At 38.5% G+C, this 15659-nt stretch overlaps 3 protein-coding genes across 4 annotated transcripts in view; 1 reads left to right on the forward strand and 2 right to left on the reverse strand.

Annotated features, from left to right (window-relative positions):
* LOC115256196 (zwei Ig domain protein zig-8-like) overlaps window positions 1–15659 on the forward strand; it is a 715781-nt gene that overhangs the window by 262564 nt on the left and 437558 nt on the right. The window lies entirely within an intron of this gene.
* Window positions 5887–8203, reverse strand: LOC109415759 (uncharacterized). Its single transcript, XM_062849114.1, has 4 exons — window positions 7754–8203; window positions 7020–7681; window positions 6692–6893; window positions 5887–6636 (listed from the first exon to the last, which is right to left on the reverse strand). Exons 2-4 carry the CDS (start codon window positions 7505–7507, stop codon window positions 6406–6408), a joined length of 921 nt encoding a protein of 306 aa, XP_062705098.1. The 5' UTR covers window positions 7508–7681; window positions 7754–8203; the 3' UTR covers window positions 5887–6405.
* LOC115263541 (uncharacterized) lies at window positions 12498–14778 on the reverse strand. The gene is made up of 4 exons (XM_062849115.1): window positions 14021–14778; window positions 13268–13949; window positions 12994–13195; window positions 12498–12933 (listed from the first exon to the last, which is right to left on the reverse strand). Exons 1-4 carry the CDS (start codon window positions 14148–14150, stop codon window positions 12703–12705), a joined length of 1245 nt encoding a protein of 414 aa, XP_062705099.1. The 5' UTR covers window positions 14151–14778; the 3' UTR covers window positions 12498–12702.

The following is a 15659-nucleotide window of genomic DNA, read 5'->3' on the forward strand; positions in this document are numbered from 1 at the left end:
AACATTTCACAATTTTTACATTTAGTAACAAAAAAAAATTTTTTTCTGTGTAAATTATTTCGAGAATTATATTTTGATGCTGATTTTATTGTAAAGGCTACCGCCTGAATTAAACAAGTTGTTTTCATGATACTTTAGTTTGATTATTCGTAATTACTATAGTATCTATTTGAAACTTAGACGCGATCCAGTGTTGTGATCAAAAATATTGAGATTGTCATACTTTTTATTGTACGTGACTGGTGAAAAAATCCCTTGATAGTGTTGAAAAGCTGTTGATTATAAGAAAAATGGAATTGAATTTATTTTTAAGACAAAAGCTGTATAATAAAAGTTTTTTTATACGCGTATACGTCTAGTTTATCCGCAAAAAAAATCCCTCTTAGAGAACAGACTTTATGATCGGAAGAATGCGAGTAACTTCAACAACAACAAATGCATAAGAGGTACATACCACAGACAAACAGACGAAACGCCTAGAACAATTTTAGTGAAAATTCATCGCCCAGTTCACACTATCACCACCTGCTGGAAATGTTTCACGAAACACTGCGTTGTGCAATATCGTCATCAGAAGGCGCTAGTGTGAAACGTCAAACGTAAAGAAAAACGATGGGCGCTCTTCTTGTTATGAAAGCCACAACCAAGATTCAAAATGATCGTTGAAGGCGTGGTCAATGAAAATTTCGCCAGTGTTACGTTTGTTTGTATGTATACATACCTGACAATGCTCACGAAAAAAACAAAAAAATACTACCGCTATGAATATTAAAAATTGTATAGTATTTTTTTTCTTCAGCCACCAACACCAAACAAGTAAGTTAAAATTAATAAGTGATTTTGTTTATTATAATCTAACGAACAAGATGAACAGTCGCTTTCTCAAAGGTCTTCAACTCAACGCTCTCTTGTAGACCGTTTGATGAAAAAAAATGTTCAAAAGAGTTACGAAATCTCACCGAAAGCACCATAGATAAACTGAAAGAGACTGGTTATGCCCAAATGTCCACATTGTGTACAAAATTACGCATTTGCACGTCCTGCCGTCTAGAATTTGACAAACGAGCCATCTGTATATCATCGGTAAAGCAGGGCGCAGGAAGTTCGAAAACGACAACAACTGAGAAATTGCCATCAGCGACATCTGTTTAAACAATTTAATTACGCCCCTTTTCAAAAATGCCCTGTAATATTCTTCAACATCTATACCCATTTCAATATTTTTAACGTTGCAAAACACGCTTTCAACATTCATCTTGAAGAAGAGGGAAAACACTTGTCCTCAAATGTAACAGCAAATTAATGAATAAACGACTAATGCGCGGGCGTGATAAAATCGGAACATTACGGTACATAGTATATTATATTATATGTATATATAATATATAATAAAAACAACTTGTTTTACTCACGCAAGGCCATTAACAATAAAATCAGCATCAAACTTCAATTTCCGGCCGAAATAATTTACACTAAAAAAAATTATTACTAAATGTGAAAATTGTGAAATGTTTGAATTGTCATAACTTTTTTGTTTATTTTCATGGTAGATTGCTAATACAATGGACCGTTTTCTCTAAAAAATTACGTTGGTAAAAAGATAGGGTTTTGAGATATTTGAGTTTTTGTGACAAAAATGATATTTTTTAATGTTAAAAAAGATTTTTTTCACAGTGTATATTTTCTTAGGAATCGCCATTTAGTTATCTAACTTTGCTGAACAATAAAATCAGCATCAAATCGCGATTCCCGGCCGAAATAATTTACACAGAAAATTTTTTTTTACTAAATGTAAAAATTGTGAAATTTTTGAAATGTTATAACTTTTTTGTTTATAAGTTTACCATCACCAAATTTTTATGGTAGATTGCTAATACAATGGACCGTTTTCCCTAAAAAATTCAAGTTGGTAAAAAGATAGGGTTTTGAGATATTTGAGTTTTTGTGACAAAAATGATGTTTTTCAATGATAAAATAGATTTTTTTTCACAGTGTATATTTTCTTAGAAATCACCATTTAGCTATCTAACTTTGCTGAAAAATTCATAACAATCGAACAATCCGTTTTTGCTGTGCATATTTTTGAATATTTTTGAACCATTTTCACATACACCCTTTTGAAAAGTTAGTCGTGGCTCTAAATAAAAATTTGATATCGAAAAATGGAGATTTAGATGGAACTGAAAAACTGTGCAAAGTTTCAGTTCAATAGAAAATCATGAATTAAAAATTTTCCTTAATTTTGATGCTGTTGCTTGGAATCGCTCTTTAGAGTAATTTGTATTTTTTACGTTTATTGGTCTCTTGGGAGGCGGCTGCGATGGGGATGAGGAAATACTTTCTTTACACATTATAATGATTGTGCTTGCCTTTGTCAAAGAAATCGAAGCCATTATCTCTGAAAGCCTTCAAGGCGCGTGCGTTGTTTTAATCTTGTTTGCACTTTTGACCAAATCCATACATTCATTTTCTCAACATGACAATTAGGGTCACATGTGATCAACAAAAGTAACAATCTATGCCCAGGATACGAAAAAACGAACCAGGTGTAATAACAAATTTTCATGGAAAATTTCGGCTTGCAGTCTAACAATTGCGTTGAATAATTACTGATCATCGCCGACGTGTCAGTCCGACTATTGGACCATCTTCAGGGCCTAAACGTGTTATTAAAATTGGCACAAATTAACATTAAATATACAAATTTACATGACACAAACTCACTCGATACACAAATCAACAAGTCAGACAATTTTGTTCAATTTGTCCTAATCGATGCATGTTGGTAACAAACAGGCCTCGCAACAAACATTTATCATTTGATAAAGGCAACAAAATAAATAGGGCTACAAAACGGTGAGTCGAAAAGGAGAGCGTCCAACATAGCTCTGGTCCTCACAAGTTCCTACTTCATGCTTCCAAGGGTCCAGTAAGGACAAAGACCGCCAACTAAGAGTTATGGGCTCAGCTGGTAGTGCAGCCTGGGCATTGTAGTCCTTCTGACTAGATTGAGGTGGTATGACCCGAACGTCTTTACAGAAACCGAAAATGAAAGTTTATGAACTGATACAACGGCAACGACTTTTAGCGCAAAACAACGGACAAGAATTGGAATTTGGAATGTATTAACCCTAGCCCAGCAGGGTAAACTGGCACAACTAGTAAATGAGGCATGCCGTATGAAGCTTGAGATCCTAATACTGAGCGAAGTCCGTTGGCCGAACTTTGGAGAACACAGATTGGCGTCGGGTCAAATACTGCTATACTCTGGCGTACGAGGTGAACACGCTCCCCGCCACCGTGGAGTTGATTTCTTGCTCAGTGTTCATGAAGTGGGAACCTACTAATGAGAGGATAATTGTAGCCAGATTCAGAACACGGGTTGGAAATCGTACCATGATCCAACGTTACGCGCCAACCGATGCTGCCGAATTGCAAGATAAAGAGAACTTTTACAGTCAACTGAATGATGTCGTGGATAAGATTCCATATGGTGATATCAATATCTTTATGGGAATCTCTTCGACATGAAGGTTGGCTCCGACAACTCGGACTATGAGCACGTCATAGGACGCCATGGTCTCGCAGAAATGAGCGAAAACGGAGAGCTGTTTTCAGAGTTTTGTGGCAACAATGACATGGTGATTGGGGGATCGCTCTTTCCTCATCGACCAGTGCACAAAGTGTCATGGGTTTCCCGTGATGGCGTCACGGAAAATCAAATCGACCACATCTGCATCAGCCGAAAATGGAGACGGAGCCTTCTTGATATGCGAAACAAACGTAGCGCCGACATTGCGTCCGACCATCATCTCCTAATCGGTGAGATCCGACTGCGCATTGTCAGGATGCAGCGACAGGAGGAGAAAATCGGGCGCCGGTTCAACACACGCCGACTGGAAGACGCTGCGGAGAAAGGTTCCTTCATCGAGGAGCTAGAGAACCGTGCTGCGGATATTCCAGAAGGTGGAAGCGTGGAAGATCAATGGTGCGCAATTAAGAACGCCTTCTTCGCCACCGGCGAGAATAATTTGGGTGAGCTACGCACCAGAGAAAGCAGTGGATCACAAATGATACCTGGAGCAGCGAAGGAACGCCAAAGCGAGCGAAAACACGAGGAGCCAAAGCCGTAGCCCGTCAGCGCTATTCAGCTCTCGAGAAAGAAGTGAAACGCTCATGTAGACGGGACAAATGAGCATGGGCGCCGAAGCCTCCCTAGCCGACGAAGGCGAGAAAGCCGCAAACACTCCTCTACGATGTCTCACGTCGCCTTAGTTGGGCCAAGATGAATGCTACGATGCCCGTGAAAGACACGTCTGGACAGTTACTGACCGAATGACCAGTTGAAACGCTGATTCGAGCACTATGGAAACCTTTTTCAAGTGTCGGCCACGCCATCAACACCTCAGCATGATCCGCTAAGAGTTCGACGCATTACCCGTGTCAATACCGAAGCTCCATCAATGCAGGAGATAGAAACAGCCATCCGTAGCATGAAATCGAACAGGGACCCAGGGGTCGATCGCATATCAGCTGAAATGCTCAAAGCTGATCCCGTAGTATCCGCACAACTACTGCATCAATTATTCTACATATGGGAAACCGCGACATTTACGGCCGACTGCATGGAACGCGTCTTAGTAAAGGTACCCAAAAAGAGTGACCTGACTGTCTGCGATAATTGGCGGGGCATCATGTTACTGTGTATCGTTCTCGAAGTCCTCTGCAAAGTGATCCTCAACCGGATACAGGAGAAGATTGACGCAAATCTCCGACGACAGCAAGCAGTATTCCGCGCCGGACGATTCTGTATGGACCATATTGTCACGCTCCGTATTGTCCTGGAGCAAATCAATGATTTCCCAGAGTCTCTCCACCGGTTGTTCATTGATTACGAAAAAGTTTTCAACCGTTTCAATCACGGAAACATGAGGGAAGCCCTCAGGCGCAAGGGTCTTCCTGAGAAAATCATCGGCCTCATTGAAGCACAGTACAGGGCATTTTCGTGCAGAGGACTGCACAACGGTATTTTGTCCGATCCAATCCGGGTCGTTGCTGGAGTGAAGCATGGATGTATACTATCACCGCTACTGTTCCTCATCGTTATCGACGAGATCCTGGTTGGTGCGATTGACTGTGAACCAAATCGTGGATTGCTGTGGCAACCCATTACCATGGAGCATCTTAATGACTTCGAACTGGCTGATGACGTTGCTCCCCTAGCTCAACGGCGCTCTGGTATGCAGAGCAAGCTCGATGATCTTGCCAATCGCTCCTCAGCGGCAGGTCTTACCATCAACGTCAACAAGACCAAATCGTTGGATGTAAACACGGTCAACGCTTCCAGCTTTACGATAGCTGGGCAATCAGTGGAGAATGTTGAAAGCTTCCAATATCTTGGTAGCCAAATGGCGGCCGATGGCGGCACCAAGATCGACATAGGTGCACGGATCAAGAAGGTGAGAGCTGCTTTTGCGAGTTTAGGAAATGTATGGAAAAACAACCAGATCAGTCGATGCACCAAAATCCGAATTTTTAACTCGAACGTGAAATCTGTGCTGCTATACGCCAGTGAAACCTGGTGTGTATCAGTAGAGATCACGTAACGGCTGCTGCAGGTCTTCATCAATAGATGCCTGCGATACAAATTTCGTGCATGGTGGCCTCACAATTGGATCTCCAACGTGGAGCTCCATCGTCGATGTCATCAAAAGCCGATAGTGACAGAAATTCGGGAGCAAAAGTGGAGGTGGGTCGGCCACACTCTACGCAGGGGCGGAAACGAAATCTGCAAGCAAGCGTTAAACCCAGCAGGACATCGCAGCAGAGGCAGACCCAGAGGCGAACTCAGAGGGTCATGGCGGCGCAGCCTCAACAACGAAATCAGTCGAGCACTTGACACTGAAGAAGTCTGTAAGTCACAGACGAAATAGGCCTATCTGTCCGAAGATAAGCACAGTAGTAGAATTAAAAGGAATTTGCTCGTCCTTTCTAGTTTTTCTTTAAAAGAGTTATTCATTTTTTATTTTCTTTTGCAAAAGTAAAGTATAAGTGAAGTGTTTTTAAATTAAACTAGAGTCTGAAGTAACAAGTTCTACTAAAAGCTCTAAAGTAATAGTAAAGGGAAAAAAACGAAATCAAGCAAGTCGATAAAAATTTGACCTGGCCACAGGTCAAGGCGATGGCTGGCAATCGTCCAGGATGGAAATCTCACAATTCAGCCCTCTGCACCACCGTGGGTGTCCAGGATTGAAAGTAAGCAAGTTAGGGAAGATCGGGCAACCAACTTCGGTGGGAACTTTGGTCGTGTTACATTCGAATCATCATAATTTAACAGGTTTTTTTTTTAACTGTGTAAATCTAGGTGAAGAAACATCTTAAGACAGAAGCTCGTAGCTTCGTAACTCAACCAATACTTATGAGAAAAGTCAACACCATATAAGCAGTGTTAGCCAAATCAACAAATGTCAATGTTGAAATCTCAAAGATACCGAAGCAACTCATCGATACGCCGCTGCTCGTGTTCATCGATATGATCATCAATGACGATCTCACATGAACGTACTCCGCGTGCTGATCTTCACTGTATGGTAGTTTTGCACACAGCTCGTAAATTACATCACTTATGAAGTCGACCTGCGAATAAAAAGCGTGTAATTCTTCTGGATATAGCTCATTTATGCACGGTTACCTCATCCTGAAGAGTATCAACCAAGCGGCACTGAATGAAATGTTCCGTCAAGAAAAAAGCGGCCCCGGATGCAAGCGATGCTGAGAATAAGTTCACTCCTGTGTGTTGAGCAATGAACAGGAATGCACCGACGGTGAAAATTGCTGAGTAATGGACCAGGAAAAACATTTTTTCAACTAAATCCTTCAGAGCGCTCAATACACTAGAATAAAACGAAACTAATTGAGATCCGTTGACAAAAATTCTTTGTTAGATTACGAGAGATTGAATTTTAATAAACAATAACCAGTTTTCTGTTTCAAAACAAGAACTCAATAAACACATTCACCTCCAATATTCCATTTGCTGATTCGAGGTTTCCCTCATATCACGGTTGATGCGCCCCAATGAGTACTCCGCGTCTCTTCTTGATCGAACCAATATCTGAGCATATCGATAACCTAGCATTCTGAGTTTCGCCCGCATTCCCAGAAGCAGAGTGGCAACGGTCGCAAAACTTGTCAAAAACCTGGGTACGATTACAAGGGGCATACAGGTTATGGCAAGACAGCGCAGAATGCTCGACATTGGTTGTCCGAGTCCCTGCAGCAGAGGTGGTAATCCGAGAGCTTTTTCCGCAACCGAGTTTGGCACCAAAAAAGCTACAACATTTGCAAGTATCAGGCCAATCGAAAACTTCATCATTGTTCGAACGAAACGATTGATGATTCGTTGCTCATGCTCGTCGAAATCTTTGTTACCGGAGTTCACACTGTTTCCGATAACAAAAATCCTTACGGCTGCAATCGGTTTTTGGAGATGTGAGAACATGATCATCTTTGAAACTGTGACAAAGTAGATGAACAGTTTCAAACATTCGAAAACGACAACGGTTATGTCGTCCCTCTGGTTGAGCAGCGAATACGAAAGCTTGATATGCAAATAGGGAATTGCTGAGGTAACGAATATAATGTCCCCTATTGAACCTGATCGTGGTTGCACTTTTGCTTCCTATAGAAAAAAGAGTAAATTGACAAAAAAAAACATTATCACCGAGCAGTTCTAACACACCCTCGCACACACCTCCAATCAGCGTGATCAAGTCCAGCAACCAGAAGCAATCACCACAGGGTCCTTCATCTGACCAAAATTGACGAGAATTGTTCAGCTTTGAGCAAATGTGACTCCACCGAACACGAAAAATAGCCAACATGTTGTGTTACTGTCTGAAATAAGATAGCAGAAGCAAGCAGATGCATTGCGATAAACTTATCTTTCGAGTTGAGAAAATGCTATGCATTTAGTTAAACGCTACGTGTTGTATACAAACAGTTTCACAGAACTTTACAATGCATGGAAATGAGGGAGGGGATGAATTAGCAATTGAGAATTCTTGGAACTAATTCACCACTTGTGATTTTCTTTACAAACTATGCAAACCCGCAACAGGTGTAATAGACTGGTCATAAAGAGGTGCTAAGGTACCTACGTTAAAGTATTATCACACGCTTCAGTGTATAATTTCTAGACTACTCAAAAAATCCGTAACAGATACATATCAAGAAAATCAGCTCGTGCATCAGTAAAATCGTGAAATTCGCAATAATTTTTGTACGGCAATCAAGCAAGGTTTACTCGTGACCTTGGTAAACAAAAAATATCAACATTTCGCATGTAGAAGAGCGTACGAGCTGATTTTGTGAATGTGTAACTGTTACACATTTTTGGTGTGGTCTGCAAATTATGCAAATTATTACGATACAAAATGCTTTTGAAATCCGTTTCTTTACTTACGACCTTCAACCATAGTGGAAAACATACCATATAAACTGCTCTAGAAACTTCCCAGGAAAAAGTATCCCAGCTACTCCAATGTTATTGCGTCCTACTTGTGGCACGCTTGGAAGCCGAAACAACGCGTTGTTCAGAATCTTAAAACTTGCAACAGCTGAAACAGTCTGTTCCATTAGTTGAGAAAGTGGAGATCCTTCGTGATATAAACTGATTTCCCTTTTTATTTTATTTTTTTTTTGAAAACGTGAAATTGTGTGTTTTGCGACAGCCTAAGCCAACAATTAGAGTACTTTTTCCAACAATGTGTAAAGCAAATTTGTGGCAACAATGTAGCTTTTAATATAAAAGTTAAATCTTTCCATCGCATGGGGAAGTTGAACATCTGGTGCACAATCTACGTATCAAGATGCAAGCATTGAAAAATATTGCACAACTTGCTATACATACATGGTTTTGGTATTAAACAAGTGTTTACTATCATAAATCACTAATCGGAATTTTCCTTCCATGATTGGAAACCTGGAGGGCTCATTTCAATTCAGTAAATTCTGTAAATACAGGGGATAGACAAAATGATCGAGACAAGAAAAATTATCACTTTTCAAAAAATGTTCAACCGGCTGTAACTTTTCGAAAAGTGCATCATATATTCTCAAATTTTCACTGTGAGTGCATCAACTAGCTGTGCAGTGGTTCAAATTTGAAAAAGATCAAGCCATTCTCCACGAAGTTAAAAAGATTCTTGAAAAAGGTATATTTATCCGATAGCCAACTTTGAGCTGTTATATCTCCGGATTCAATGAACCGATTGAAATGAAATTTTGTCCATTTATGACTTATATAATGAACTCTGGAAAACATTTGACTTAACTTAAAATTTTTAACAAGAGACAAAATTATAGCGATTTTAATTTTTTAACGATTTTTTGGAAAATTGGTCCATTTTTAATATGCATTCTATAACTTTTTCAATTTATTGGTGGCTATGTTGTTACTTTCCTTCAAAACAAATTTATATATAAGTCAATTAGAGGGAAATTAAATGAACTATAATTTGCATCTTGAATTTTGAAACGATGTTGATATTTTGAAAAATTTGGTGTTTAATTAGAAAAATAATCTAATCTTTATAATTTTCTTCCGTGTTAAAAATATTAAGTTAAGTCAGTGGTTTTTCATAGCTCATTATATAAGTCATAAATCGTCAAAATTTCATTTTAATCGGTTCATTGAATCCGGAGATATAACAGCTCAAATTTGGCTATCGGATAATTTTACCTTTTTCAAGAATCTTTATAACTTCGTAGAGAATGGCCCGATCTTTTCTAATTTTGGACCACTGATACACATCTAGTTGATGAACTTACAGTAAAAATTTGAGAATATTTGATGCGCTTTTCGAAAAGTTACAATTTTTGAAAAGTGAAAATTTTGCCTGTCCCGATCATTTTGTCTATCCCCTGTACATATATGCTAACAGACAAAATATCGAAGGCATCCAAGTTAAAGGATCACTTTGAAGATTTGTTGAATGGTAGCAACATTGTAAATAGCTATCTATCAGTGCACTACTTCAGTGAAGCTTTTAACACTGAATGGGTTTAGGGTTTAGGGCACGGTTAAAGGGCCATTAACACCAACGAGACCAGGTTCGGGTCGAGACGCAGCCGAGACTCGACGGGATTTTTTTCCATTCGTTCTCACTTAAAAAATCTTTCGCTTGAATTCCTGAAGAAATCCTCAGCATTCTGAAAAAATCTGCGAAGATATTTATGAAGCAATTTCTGAAGAAATTTTAGAAAGAATCTCCAGTAGAATCCCTGTAGGTACAGGGGATGGCCAAAATGTTTGGGATAGGCAACTTTTTTTCTCCCACAAAAAAAAATCAACATGCTGTAACTTTTCAATCTCAAATTTTGACTTTTTTTTTTATCTGTATTAACGAGATTTTTAGCCCTGGGCTAGTTCATCTCGGGACCCACGCTGTACTTCCCTTCCGAAGGAAGAACTCACATTTTGTGAGTTTGTCGGGAGTGGGATTCGATCCCAGGTCCTCGGCGTGATAGTCACGTGTTCTAACCATCCAACCAGGTCCGCTCCACTCAAATTTTGACTGTTTGTCAACCTATTATATGTGCATCATTGGTACAAATTTGGGCTCGATTGGTTAATCTTTCCCAAAGTTAGAATCGTTCGGGTAAAACACTATTTTTTAGGCAACTCATTTTTGAGCTGTCATATCTCGGAAACCAGTGAACCGAATTGAATGAATTTTTTAACGTTTATCAACAATGTGTTGATACTTAATACAACGTTATAAAATGTAATATTTTCTCGCGGCGAATTAAGTTATACCGGATTAAAATTTTTACCCATATAGAGGAAAATAAGTCAAATTTACAATACCACACAAAAATTACTAAATGTGTTCTTTCTTCAATCTAAATAGGCTCTAATATATCTGACTAGAGATAACTTTAGAACAGAAGTGAAAAATCTTTGGATATCAACATTAAAATTTATTGACATTGATGTAAAAATTACATTTTTTCGAGAAAAATCCAAAAAGTGTCAATCCATGATAACTTTCAACGTTCAAAAAGTACCTATGTTTTAATAGTTTGTGAAGCATATGCATATTATTAATGTACGTTCAAAATTTCATTCAATTCGGTTCACTGGTTTCCGAGATATGACAGCTCAAAAATGAGTTGTCTAAAAAATAGCGTTTTACCCGAACGATTCTAACTTTGCGAAAGATTAACCAATCAAGCCCAAATTTGTACCAATGATGCATATATAATAGGTTGACAAACAGTCAAAATTTGAGATTTTTTGGTGCACTCTATGAAAAGTTACAGCATGTTGAATTTTATGTAGGAGAAAAAAAGTTGCCTATCCCAAACATTTTGGCCATCCCCTGTATCTCAGGAAGAATTCTTAAATAAATTTCCGAGAAATATCTGAAGAAATCCCAGAGAAATTCTTTATGGAATTGTAGAAGGAATTTATGGAGGATTTCCTCAGGAAACCCTTGTTGGAATTCCTAGAAAAGTCTATTAAGCAATTTTAGGAAAATCAAATGCTTGGACGTTCTTTCTGAAAATATTTCCGGAGCAATCTGTGGACGTATTTCTAAAGCAATTCCCATAGAAGCTCCCAGATAAGCTTCGGCAAATATCCAAAAAAAAAACTTGGTATATTTTTTAAATAATTCTCAAGAAATTCCTAAGAAACATTTTTGAATGAATTCTATGAAATTGGAGAAATTTCTAGAGTCATCCGTAGAAGAGATACCACATGGGGTAACACATAGAGAAATGTCTGAAGAAAATCCTGAAGTAATCTCTGTCTGAACTCTGGGGGACTTCTTGAAGAAATGCTTGTACGAATTTCTCAAAGAATGCCTGTAACATTTTCTGAAGAAACTGCAGGAGGAGTTTCTGATATAAGCCTTGGTAAATTCAGAGATCGAATTTCTGAAGCAATTTTGGAAGAAATCCATGGAAGATTTCTTTAAGAATTATTTGGGTAAATTGATGCAGGTATCTCATATGGAGTTCCTGAAGGAATCTCTTGGGAAATTTTCAAAGAAATCCCTGGGAGAATTTTTTATACAAAACTGTATTAGAATATGCTAATCTCTGGTTGCGTGCAGAGTTTTCAAATCAAACGACATAAAGCTACCAAAAAGGTTCACATTTTTGCTCCTTAAGATACTACACACTTAAAACAAAAGGCCGAGATCGGTTGTGCAAATTTCGATTAAAGTTCATTTGCTGAATCTCGGCTACAAATTTGAAGTTTGAAGTTTGATGCCAGCGGCACCCATGGGTGCTGCTATGAATAAAATTGATTTTTTTGCCAATATTTCAGTTTGATTTAGGTTGCCGAGCACTCGGCTGTGCGGATATCGGCAAAATAATGAAAATTAGAGAAGCTCAACTAAGTGTGTAGCATATGGAAATTATTGAAACGCACGTTCAATGCTCCGAACAAGCTATGCGCGTGAATCATTTAAGCAGCTTGGAGGCGTTCTTGGCATTCCATGTAGCCTGCTGCCTGAGTCTGCTCTTGAGTATGTTGTGAGATCGTGATAATATTTTGAATCATGATAAACAGTCAACATTGTTCAATGTTATCATACACACTTATACAAAACACTGAAATCCTAACATGAAACAATTTTCTACATTATGATCATTACTGTACCATTATACAGCTACCAAACCTGTAACTCAACCAACACTAGTGAAAAAAGTCAACACTGCATAAGCAGTATGTGCCAAGTCGACGAACGTCAATGTTGAGATATTAGAGAGACCGTAGCTACTCATCGATACACCGCTGATCGTGTTCATCCATATGATCATCAACGACGATCTCATTTGAACGTACTCCGAGTGGTGTTCTTTACTGTACGGTAGCTTTGCACACAGCTCGTAAATAATATCACCAATTGTGTCAACCTGCGATTAGAAACGGTGAGATGTATTGTATGAACTTAACATATATGTATTATAAGTTACCTCGTCCTGAAGCGTTTCAACTAAGCTGCACTGAAAATAGTGTTCCAGCAGGAAAAATACGGCACCGGATGCAAGCTGTGCTGAGAATATGTTCATTCCAGTCTGGAGAGCATTGAACAGAAACGCACCGACGGTAAAAACCGATGAATAATGAACCAGGAAAAACAATTTCCCTACCAGATGCTTCAGATCGTTTAATACTCTGAAAGGGAATTGATCCAGATTAGTCGACATGTTTCTGAAACATGAACAGAATTGAATCGAACAAATTTACCTCCAATATTCCATTTGCTGACCTAAGGTTGCCCTCAGATCTCGATCAATGCGCTCCAATGTGTAATCCGCATCAACTCCTGTCTGAACCAATATCTGCGCAAATCGATAAGCTAGCATTCTAAGCTTGGCGCGCATTCCCAGTAGCAAAGTGACGAGAGTAGTGAAATTTGTGAAAAACCTACTAACCAATCCTAAGGGTATGCAATAAATGGCCAAATAGCGCAGAATGCTCGACATTGGTTGTCGGAAACCCTGCAGCAGAGGTGGTAATCCAAGTACTTTTTCTGTGGCAGAATTTGGCACCGAAAAAGCCACTACATTCGAAAGTATCATAGCAATCGAAAGCTTTATCGTTGTTCGGGCACGATTTTCGAACATTCGTTGTTCAAGCTCATCGAAACTATCGTTACCAGAGGTCACACTGTTTCCAATAATGAAATTCTTAACGATCGCAACCGGTTTTTGGACATGAGCGAGCATGAGTATCTTCGTAACTGCAACAATGTAGATGAATAGTTTCAAACATTCAAATACCACAAGGGTTACATCGTCTTTTTGATGCTGCAGCGAATGGATCACTTGAAGAAGGAATACGAAGCCAAGGTACAGATATACGGAATTGCTGAGATAACGAATGTAATGTCCCCATTTGAACCTGCACGTAGTTGCACTATTGATCCCTACAAAAAGAAATGAAACAACAAAAACCATCATGCAAAAGCATTTCTATCACATCATCCGAAATTCAGACCTCCAACTAACGTGAACAAGTCCAGCAACCAGAAGCAATCACCACCGGGTCCTTCATTGGACCAAAATTGACGAATTTTGTCCAGCCTTGAGCGAATGGAATTCTGTGGGAAACGAACAATAGTAAACATTTCGCTTGGTTGTATTCAATTGGACTACTGAACGAGCTATTTCTGTAACGAAAAACTTATTTTAAATTGAAAAAGTGCTACTTGTTCTGGTTAATGATGGTAATATGTGAAATGCAGGGAATGGGAAAATAGAAGCAACAATTGAGAAAGCTTAAAGCCAATTTCCCGCAACTGATTACCTTTCCAACCTGTGCGAATCTGCAACAGGTGAAACAGACTGGTTTAAAATATTTATGTAGAGGAACTTACGTATTTTCGGCAGTTTTGTTCTCTTCGTCATGGAGGGTTTTTGAAGCCTGTTGATCTCAAAGTTGGCCTCAAATCCTTCCCAACTAAGTGGAGTTATATGCCCAAATTTCACCCAATTTGGCCCACAAAAACCCCTCATGACGAAGAGAACAAACCTGCCGACAATACCCTTTGTCACCCTATCTATGATATCGTTTTAGCAATACAATACGAAAACTTCTTAGAATCCGTTTACAGCTGTCTATAACTTAACATCTGGCACTTATCCTACAGTTATACTCATGTTAATGACTCCTACATGTAGAATGCATACGAACCATTTTAGCAATTTAAACCCTTCCTTAGTTGCGCTGTTGTATTGTGTACAGCATGTTGAAAAAAGCTCCTACGATGTTCACAGCATCAACGTGGCGCTGAAGATGGCGGCCAACTGCACGACTTACGGAAGGTTAAGTAATTTCAGAATAAGCTAAAACACAGATTGAAATGCTATCAACAAGTACTAGTACAATGTACTTGTAGATGCATTTGCATTGTTCTGGAAGTAATTATATTGCGTTAACCTCAATCAGAAGTCATAATTACAGCTTTTATTAGCCTTGATTTTCAGCGCAAGGTTGGGTCATATCGGTTCCACTTTGATCATTTATTTCATTGATTTGGTTAGCAACTACGAACAACAATGTACCTATTTCTCATTTTATTTTTGATACTTTTTAACAATATACCTATTTCACATTTTATTTGAATACTGAACGAAAAGGAACACGAGTTGAGTATATGAAACATCTGCTGCAAACAATTTGAAAGTATTGAAAAAGTGTGTCATGTGTTCTATATATTTACAGATAATCATAAAATGTTGGAGTTGTATGTTTGATGAGTTGCATTTGTTCTTGTTCTTCTGGGGTCCCAACTAATATAAGAACTTGCATTTAACTTATAAAACCTCGATTCCATTCTCTTTCGTCTATAATTTTGTACATAATTTATTTTGGGAAATCATTCACGAATTCCTTAAGAAAAGCATTCAGCGATTGTTCATGGAATTTGAAGGTTCCTCCAGTAATACCTCAAGGATTCCTTAATATTTATTTTTTTCAAAAATTCCTTAACAAATTCTCCAGGTTTTTTTTTAGAAATATATCTTAAGATTCCCAGTCCAAGGAAATCTTCTAGTAATTGCTGCCAAATTAAGTCAATCCATGGATTCAAAAAATATTCCAGGAATTCGGTTTTAAGACCAAGATTTCTTACAGA

This window comes from Aedes albopictus, chromosome 2, assembly GCF_035046485.1.
Source record: "Aedes albopictus strain Foshan chromosome 2, AalbF5, whole genome shotgun sequence".
In the NCBI taxonomy this organism is placed as follows: Eukaryota; Metazoa; Arthropoda; class Insecta; order Diptera; family Culicidae; genus Aedes; species Aedes albopictus.

Coding starts and splice junctions, on each gene's coding strand:
- LOC109415759 (XM_062849114.1), bottom strand. CDS start 7,507: ATGATCATGTTCTCACATCTCCAAAAACCGATTGCAGCCGTAAGGATT. Junction 6,894..7,019: donor CAGCAAATGGAATATTGGAG/GTGAATGTGTTT, acceptor GTTTTATTCTAG/TGTATTGAGCGCTCTGAAGG. Junction 6,637..6,691: donor TTGATACTCTTCAGGATGAG/GTAACCGTGCAT, acceptor TTTTATTCGCAG/GTCGACTTCATAAGTGATGT.
- LOC115263541 (XM_062849115.1), bottom strand. CDS start 14,150: ATGTTTACTATTGTTCGTTTCCCACAGAATTCCATTCGCTCAAGGCTG. Junction 13,196..13,267: donor CAGCAAATGGAATATTGGAG/GTAAATTTGTTC, acceptor ATTCCCTTTCAG/AGTATTAAACGATCTGAAGC. Junction 12,934..12,993: donor TTGAAACGCTTCAGGACGAG/GTAACTTATAAT, acceptor TTCTAATCGCAG/GTTGACACAATTGGTGATAT.